This window comes from Nematolebias whitei, chromosome 10 (assembly GCF_014905685.2).
Source record: "Nematolebias whitei isolate Nwh7 chromosome 10, NemWhi1, whole genome shotgun sequence".
NCBI lineage: Eukaryota > Metazoa > Chordata > Actinopteri > Cyprinodontiformes > Rivulidae > Nematolebias > Nematolebias whitei.
This window is the reverse complement of record NC_056507.1, coordinates 4,806,683-4,814,828: the sequence shown is the minus strand read 5'-3', so window position 1 is coordinate 4,814,828 and position 8,146 is coordinate 4,806,683. Positions and strand designations below refer to the sequence as shown.

At 41.0% G+C, this 8,146-nt stretch overlaps 1 protein-coding gene across 1 annotated transcript in view; it reads right to left on the bottom strand.

Annotated features, from left to right (window-relative positions):
* The window catches only part of snx22 (sorting nexin 22), a 9,476-nt gene extending 1,599 nt beyond the window's left edge, over nucleotides 1–7,877 (bottom strand). Inside the window, exons 1-5 of the mRNA XM_037682532.1 lie at nucleotides 7,695–7,877; nucleotides 3,986–4,069; nucleotides 1,875–1,979; nucleotides 1,623–1,717; nucleotides 584–616 (exon numbers count right to left, since the gene is read on the bottom strand). Coding sequence (XP_037538460.1) covers nucleotides 584–616; nucleotides 1,623–1,717; nucleotides 1,875–1,979; nucleotides 3,986–4,069; nucleotides 7,695–7,784 — 407 coding nt within the window. The 5' untranslated portion in view covers nucleotides 7,785–7,877. The remainder of the gene's footprint in view (nucleotides 1–583; nucleotides 617–1,622; nucleotides 1,718–1,874; nucleotides 1,980–3,985; nucleotides 4,070–7,694) is intronic.
* Nucleotides 7,878–8,146: the final 269 nt, after the last annotated feature.

The following is an 8,146-nucleotide window of genomic DNA, read 5'->3' as shown; positions in this document are numbered from 1 at the left end:
GCCAGCAGTAAACTCAACACAACGTTCCTGTGCTGCAGTCCACCTGTGCTCTGAACAACCAAAGTTAATGAATTCATCACGCATATGGAATTTATGCACAGAACGTTACAAATAGGGCGATTAAATAAAGGCTTTGGTCAAACCTTGTAAATGACAGGTGCTACCTCGTGTGATATCGTGAGATTTCACACAATGCGTTAGTGATCACAGAGCGTTGTCTCGGCAACTACCGCACCGAATTTGAGCTCAAAATCTAGATAAATGACTGACTTACAGACATTTTTGTTTTGGCTAAGGTCAATTAGCTGTGCCAGCGATGTTGAACTGGGTCGACTCCATCAGCCTAAATTAGCTTTGGAGAATTTCAATAATACTGGTTCCATGAGATGTTTTGCTAACAGACAGGCACAGCTGACACCAGATCTCAGCTACTAGCACACTTAATTTTAGCTTATAATCAGTAAAACTGGTTGAATTATAGTCATGCTTGTTTTTGATAATGTCAACCAGCTGTGATATTTTGCTAACAGTACAAACGAACACACGAGGAAAAAAAAAAAACATTTGGCAATAAAGATCTTACTTTGACCCCTGACTGTCCAACTCATCCATGGATCTAAAAACAGCAAAAAAAACAAGATGGTTGTATAAATTACTGACTCAAAGATAAATATGATCCATAAAAACATCATACAGTATTCAACACTATTCTCTACAAAACAAATCACCAGAACACAGTTTTCAACATACAACAGTTGTGTGAAGAGCTGCAGCAGCTCCTGACTCGTGAGAAATGTTTCTGGGTTTTGTTGTGGGAAAAAAGGGATTCCCAAAACAACCAGGTGTAAACTTCATCACATTTCTTACAAAGCTTTGGAGAACAGTCAGCAACCACAGAAGATCAATGCTTTTACAAGGTCACTCTTATCATACTGGGCAGCTGTGGCTGAGTGGTTAGAGCGGTCGTCCTCCAGTGGGAGAGTTGGGGGTACGATCCCACCGGCAGCCACATTCTGACGTGTCCCTGGGCAAAACACTGAACTCCTCATTGCCTCCGATGTGTGTCCCATCGGTGTAGGAATGTGATCTCAAGCACTGATCTACAGATTCAGATGATCTTTGTAGAGATCTAGTAGAGCGCTGTATGAATGAGGGCACAGATTGTTCTGTAGTATCTTGATTAGATAGACGTTATATAAGTACAGCCCATTTGCTCATCAACGCTTTCACCTGTCTGAGGCTCTGACCCGTTCTCACTTCCTGAACAGAAAAAAAATCAGTTTTGTAGAAACTTCCAGCTGCCAGGCCCCCGAGCCCCTCCCCGCCCAGTCCAGTTGTTGTCAGGAGCAGGAGGAGCCAGCAGCTCTCATGGACTCTCCGAAGTTACGTCACTGTATCATATCGATCAGTTTGAGGATAATAAAAACGATCTCTCGCTGTCCCTTAAAGACCCGTCGCACCAAGACTGATGATCACATGGAACATTGTAATATTCACAATCACAGTACAGAGCAGTGACAATTATGGAGCATGGTTAGTGCATATAATACACATGGTCTTGACAGGTGTATCCCGTGCACGGATCCCTCCGATCCCAACACAACAACTTGTGTTTGACTTACTCAGCGCTGCTGATCTTGTTTCCTGTGTGAAAGTGTTTCAGGTGCAGGAAGTCCAGCAGCACCTGAGGCACGTCTTCATTTAGATAGATGATCTCCTGACCGACAAACGACAACAAAGTTTGAACAAAAAAAGGCTGTGAACATTGTGGGGGCAGATGCAATCTTTAGATGTTTCAGTGAAGAGCTGCAGTCTACACAGTTCTCTGCTTTGAGACACTGCTTTCCTCCCAACAGCAGGTGAGTGGAGGTCACCTGGATGTAATCCTGCAGCTCCTGCCTCCTCTGCTCCATAGGTTTGGTCCTCAGGTGGGGGTTCCTTTTGCTGGGATAATCTGGAGTCTGGATGAGCTTCCTGAGCTGCAGGGACCACAAGGACAACAGGGACTTTGACAGTCTTCAGTTTCTCGCAGCACTAAAGCGTTCGAAACCTCTTTGAAGCTTTCCAACATGTTTATTCTCTTTTAAGGCTGGTTAATTGAAAGTCAAGTGGGAAAGTACAACCCCAACATTCTAAAATTGTAGAAATTGTTTTTTTTTTTATCTGATTTTTTCCAGGTTTTAAGATGAAATCATTAAACACCAAACATATTAAACTGTGATTTCAAGGAGTTACAGGCGCCATCCTCTTATATGAACCAGCTGAAGGTAGTTCTTGTCATAGAAGACTTGTATTAATTTATTTTTGTTGTACAGTTCCCTGAGACGATGTCTATATGGAGAAACTGACTCGAACTGAATTTAGGATCAATAACCAAATGTTTACATGCTAATAAATTGTCCAATCAGAAGCACTCTGTTCAGGACATATTTGATTTACAGGATATAGACTGAGATAATAAAATGCACATTACTGTTTGTTCATTAAAAGTCATGGTGCAGCTAAAATATTAAGCAGTAATAGTTACATGCTTTCCTAATGTGCAATCTTAATATCCTTTGGATATTTCTTCTTCTATCCACACATTCTAACAAAATGCTGCAGTTCCCCTGCTGCACCACTAGGTGGCGAGATTTCCTCTCAGTTAAGAACCTTTTCAGAACATCAAAGTTTATGGTGGCAGGATCAAGAAAAAGAGACAGATGTAGGAAACAAATGTGAAACATTTATTGTTGTTTGGGTTTCTAAGGTACAAAGTTCTAGCAGGTGTATGTAAAAAAAAAAAAGAAGCCATTTTGTTTTTGTAAAGCACCAAATTTTAAGACCACATGAATTCACCAAAGAGTTTTAAATTGGTCTTTTTCACCAAAAACTCATTTTGTGTGTGAACCATGGACCTGTACACTGGGTCAAAGACCCTTGCCTTTTTGTGTGATTAGGAATAGAAACCAGCTGGATGCCATGATTGTGGGTTTTTTGGAACCAGAGTCATGTGGGGCTTTAAATCCCACCTCCTGCACATAGTCATGGTGTCACGTGACCTTTCTACAACGCCCTCCACAAAAACAAAAAGTTTTATTTGATCCTCGTTTAGCTTTAATTAGTTATTTCAGGCTAAGAAAAGGTCACGTGACACCATGACTGTGTGCAGGAGTAGGTGGGATTTAAAGCCCCACATCCTTTGTGAGCAGACTCTGGTTCCAAAAAACCCACAGTCATGGCATCCAGCTGGTTTCTATTTGTAATCACACAAAAAGGCAAGGGTCTCTGACCCAGTGTACAGTCCATGGTTCACACAAAATGAGTTTTTGGTGAAAAAGACTAATTTAAAACAAACCTTTACGGTGACAGTGAATAAATGTGGTCTTAAAATTTGGTGCTTTACAAAAACAATTACCTAATACCCCCCCAAACACACACCCGCACGCTAGAACTTTGTAGCTTAGAAACCAAAACAACAGAGTAAATTTTTCGGTGTCATGTCGTTTTCTGAGTGGTACCGTCTTCCAGTTATGAATAAACTTTTGTCTCAAGTTCTGTTCAAATAATCCCTCACTGACAATCCGGGTCAGACGGATTCTACCGGATCCGTCTCATCCCTGGTATGTTCAGCTTGATGTTTCTTTTGTAATAGATTGTTAACAACCCACAAGTCGGGTCTTCTCGTCTCCCTCGTTTAGTTTTTCCTCAACAGAAGGGGCGGGGCTTAAAAATTGTACTGAAAACAGCTGACAGGGAAGGATGGTCCGTTTCGGCTTTAACTTCCAGGTTCACTCCGAAGGTCTAGACATGTGCGGTCTGTGGTGTGGCTGTGAGGTGAAACACAGCGGAGAAATCCGTTTTGAAAAATATCTGGAGAACTGCGGACAGGGTCTATGTAAAGTGAACTAAATTAGGGATTACAGTGAATGATTCAGGAGATTAGATGTTCAGGTTCCACAAAGTGTCAGAGTAGTACCAGTAAGTGTTGGTTTGATGAACGTACCTTTCTGTGGAGCGACTGGAACTCACTCGCTCTGCGGAGCACATAATGTTTCCTCTCGTTGAACAGGACTTCAACTCTGAAAAACTGTGGGGGGAAAGATACAACGGAGGATTCATTTAAAGTCTAAAACTAGTATTGAAAGATTGGCATCTTAAAAAATTAGAGAATTTAAACTACAGCTGAAGGGCAGCACGATGGCAGCAGCTGAATAAAAGGCTAAATGATAGAAGTAGATCGATTTTGTGAGAATCGAGAAATTACATTCAAAGAATAGGAACCACGTCCTATACACCTGCAGTCACCGTCAGCGTGATACGAATAGAAGAACAGAGGTTTTTTTTTTCTTGTTCGAGGCCTCGCAGAGTGATGGATCCTGTGCTCGCTTACCGAAATCATTTTAGTAGAGCCTGAACGATATGTCGGTAGGGCCGATAGTTTAGGACGATTTAGGCGTTTGGGGATATATCAACATCTGTGATAATTGTCCCATTATGCACCAATATAAACACTGGGAACAAGCAGTGCCCTTGCTTGCACAAGGCGTAATTGTACAAAGCATCCAGCAGAGGGCGCATGCAGACTACTTTCAAGTTGTGGCCGTTTACTTTAAGTTTCACTTTCAGCACAGACGAAGCAGAGAACAATACTGTGTAGCATATTTTGCTGAACACAGCATGGTAAGTTTATTGCAACTGATCTGTAAAACAATAAAAAAAAAACTTTAATAAATTCTCTTCAATCCTCCAATCCGCTTGTCATTAGCAAGCTAACCTTTACATAACCTAGCACAGGCTATTACCTTGTAAATTTGATCCAAAACGATATACCTTGTTTAAATGTTTTGACGTATTGTTTTTGCACCATTAGTGCGTAGCGTATTCTTAGTTCATGTCTCGGATCTTACTATCGTTTCTCTTTACAATTTGTATTTTTGTTGGATGTAACTGGGACCCTGTGTACATAGTTTCGTTCCACCTCATGCACCATGTGAATGACAATAAAAATCCTTGTATCCTTGTAAATCTAATGTAGAGGTAAATTTATATCAGTGTTAGTAACGTTATCTTTGTCGTCCTCAATGAAATGCACCGCTTGTCTGAAATATTTACTTCTCTGGAAAGAAAACTAAACTCTGCTGCGGTCAATATTAATTAGACATTCACCGTACATGACTGCTTAAACAGGGAAAGGTGTTTCTATGTTTAATTCATAGTTTGTAACACACTTCATAACTTTATGGTGATTAGTGGAAAATGGAAAATGTGAATGCACGTTAGGAAGACTGTTTCAAGACTTCAAGTGTTGAAACAGGTTTAAAAGTAGCCGTTTAGATTCTTGGGGCTGGACAAAGGTAAAAAGTGTTCACCCAATATATCGATTATTGGCATTAGGGTTAGGAAGAAGTGGGTAAAGACAATGGATGGATGGAGGATAATACAAACCCACAACAAATCAAACAGGACAAAACTTTGAACCTTAGCAGAATCTACGAGCTTCTGTATTCAAATCTACATAAAACGAGCTCCTGGGAGAGCCTGCTGCTAAAACAGCACTACTTTATTAATAATAAACATTATCCTAAAATAATCACTGCTTAATGAGTAACAGCACCATCAGAGTCAAACCTGTGCACTGAGGCTGTCTGTTTAAAACGCTGTGTTGAACAGAGCCTGATGGTTCTGTGAGCTGCATGCATCCAAACTGAGAAACAGTTCAAACGAAGCATTTTGCTTCAGAAACTTGTGGTTTTGCTCATGAATGACTGAGCTTGTGACGAACACAAAGTGATCTCGTGTTTCCCCACCAGTAAAAACACTGAATGAGCCGAGCTCCGCTGCACAAGAGGAGCAAATTCCTCAAACCAGTGTCGCTTTTTACCCACTCTGAAACCCAGGCCCGCGTGGAAACCTCAACAGATTCACAAGTCGGAGACTGAAACGGTGTTCAGCACAAAGTTTCACTTCAGTGAGTCTCCTGAGACGATTCCTGTAGAAACCAGACCAGTTCCTGTAAACTCAGGAACAGAGGAGTGCTTATTTCATTTGCGCTGTGCTTTTATTTCTTTTTAGGGTGTCAGGAAGATCTTTAAAAAAAGTTATGAAAAATGAACATCTTACCTGTTGTAGATAGCTCTTCGAACACTGTCAGATTGGAGTTTATTTGAATTCTGGTAAAGGTTTATGGATGTTTGGCACTAAAGTTAAATTAATGTGTGCGTTAGAGAGTTGTTTTTCCTCTCAGAGAGGAGCCTGCAGGAGCATCTGATAACTCCAAGGATGCTTCCGAATCTGGAAGCAGGAAAGCCGAGGTTGTCTTGACCTCGCTTCTGTCTTATAAAACACTTCCTGCCTCACTGTCCGTGCAGATTCTTACTGACGAGGCTCTAAGCATGTAACTTTGTACATCTGTGAAAGCCTGTTTTCATGACTGTCTGCCCTTGCAAGTAAAAGAACGGTTAAAAATCTTCATGTCCTCAGAGTGGCTTATTTGAGTAAGCAGATAATGAAAGGATATTTATTTATCCAACATTTTTGGTCCTTCGAGCCGGATCCCCTAGCCAAAATTCCCTCGACAGATTACACTTTGGAAAAATTTTTTTTTGATGATAGCTCATCCAAAACAAACAAACAAAAAAAAAATCAAACAAGATCTAAACAGTTAAGCCAATTTTGTTGCATTAAATTGACCAATTTTGAAAAAGCATAATTGTATTAATCAGTTGTCAATATGAGCACATTCAATGTCATTATGAGGTTATTTGATAATGAGTACAAAACGTCTCTCTCTCTAAATTTAAATTGGTAGGAGGTCAAAAATAGATAAAAGTTTCACATTAACCTGTACCACAAGTGAAGAGCTAATGGCTGGGCAGGATCAAAACCAAAAAGTGGATTGCACCTATCATATAACAATCTATACAAACCTTCATACTGCCATTTATTTCACATTACACTATTATTTATATACAATTATTTGGTTAGTACCAATTCAACTGAACCTTTATTTATACAGTCCGGAATCCAGAAGGCTTCATCAGTCAAGTGTTTCCTTGACTGATGAAGCCTTCCAGGTAGAAGGTGAAATGTTTCAGCAAAAAAAGAAACTGTCCAGATGACCTGACTGAAAATTGTTGGATTGTATACCTGGATTATTGAGCATGAACTTTTTTTTGGTTTAAAAATCTACTAAATGTTGCTCCTGTAAGATCAAAGTTCATGCTCAATAATCCAGGTAAAAAAATCCAACAAAGTTAAAGCAAGTCCTCTGGACAGTTTCTTTTTTGGCTCCTCGGACTGATGAAGTCCTTTGGATGAAGGACGAAACGTTCCAACAAAAAAGGAAACCGTCCTCAATTAACTTTGTTGGATTGCTCCTGTAAGGTCATTTAACCATTTAAAGACTTTAAATAACTCCCCCCGTGCTTATTTGTACTAAACATTTGTAAGTAAAACTTTGATGGGCTGCTCGTGCGTTTGCCGACAGTTTTGATGTTTATCCTCGGATTTGTTGAGCAGAGCATGCAGGTTTGTTTACATCGAGTGCGGACCCGCATTTCAGAATCCCACGAAAACTATGTGATCTGCTATGAGTACCTGGAAGTCCAGCAGAATCGGTTTGGGTCGTTCTGGCTGTTTTCTGCAGGTGAGCCTCACCTGGTGACGTCACTCCTCAGAGAAGAGTTCAAACTGAACTCCGGCACCGTGCTTACCTTTTTCGCCTTGCCGGACTCGTTCACATCCTTCTCCTCCGTGGACGGGATGGACACTTGAATCATGAGGAAGTCCTCCTGCAGACCCATGGTCCGAGCTGCACCCACAGGCCTGACTCAGGGTTTCATGCACACCAGCAGCTGCAGGAGAAGTTTTCCGGTAGTTCCTCCTGAGCTCCACCTACAGTCTAATTGGACGAACCCGAGCAGACATTAAAGGTGCAGCCGCCTGTCGTGAGGCGTTCAGGGACCTGCGGCAGAGTGTCGTGGTGTGTTTGAGAAGGTCAGGAGTTTATCTCAGCTGCCAGTTCTTCAAAGCAAAACTTTTCTTTTGAGAAGTTTGTGTCGGCCACACTCCCTCCGCAAACAAGAGCTGTTCAGGAAGCTGCGAATGAAAAAGGGATATTCTGGCCGTTTTAAAGGTGGTGTTATTTTTTCTTCTTTATTTCATT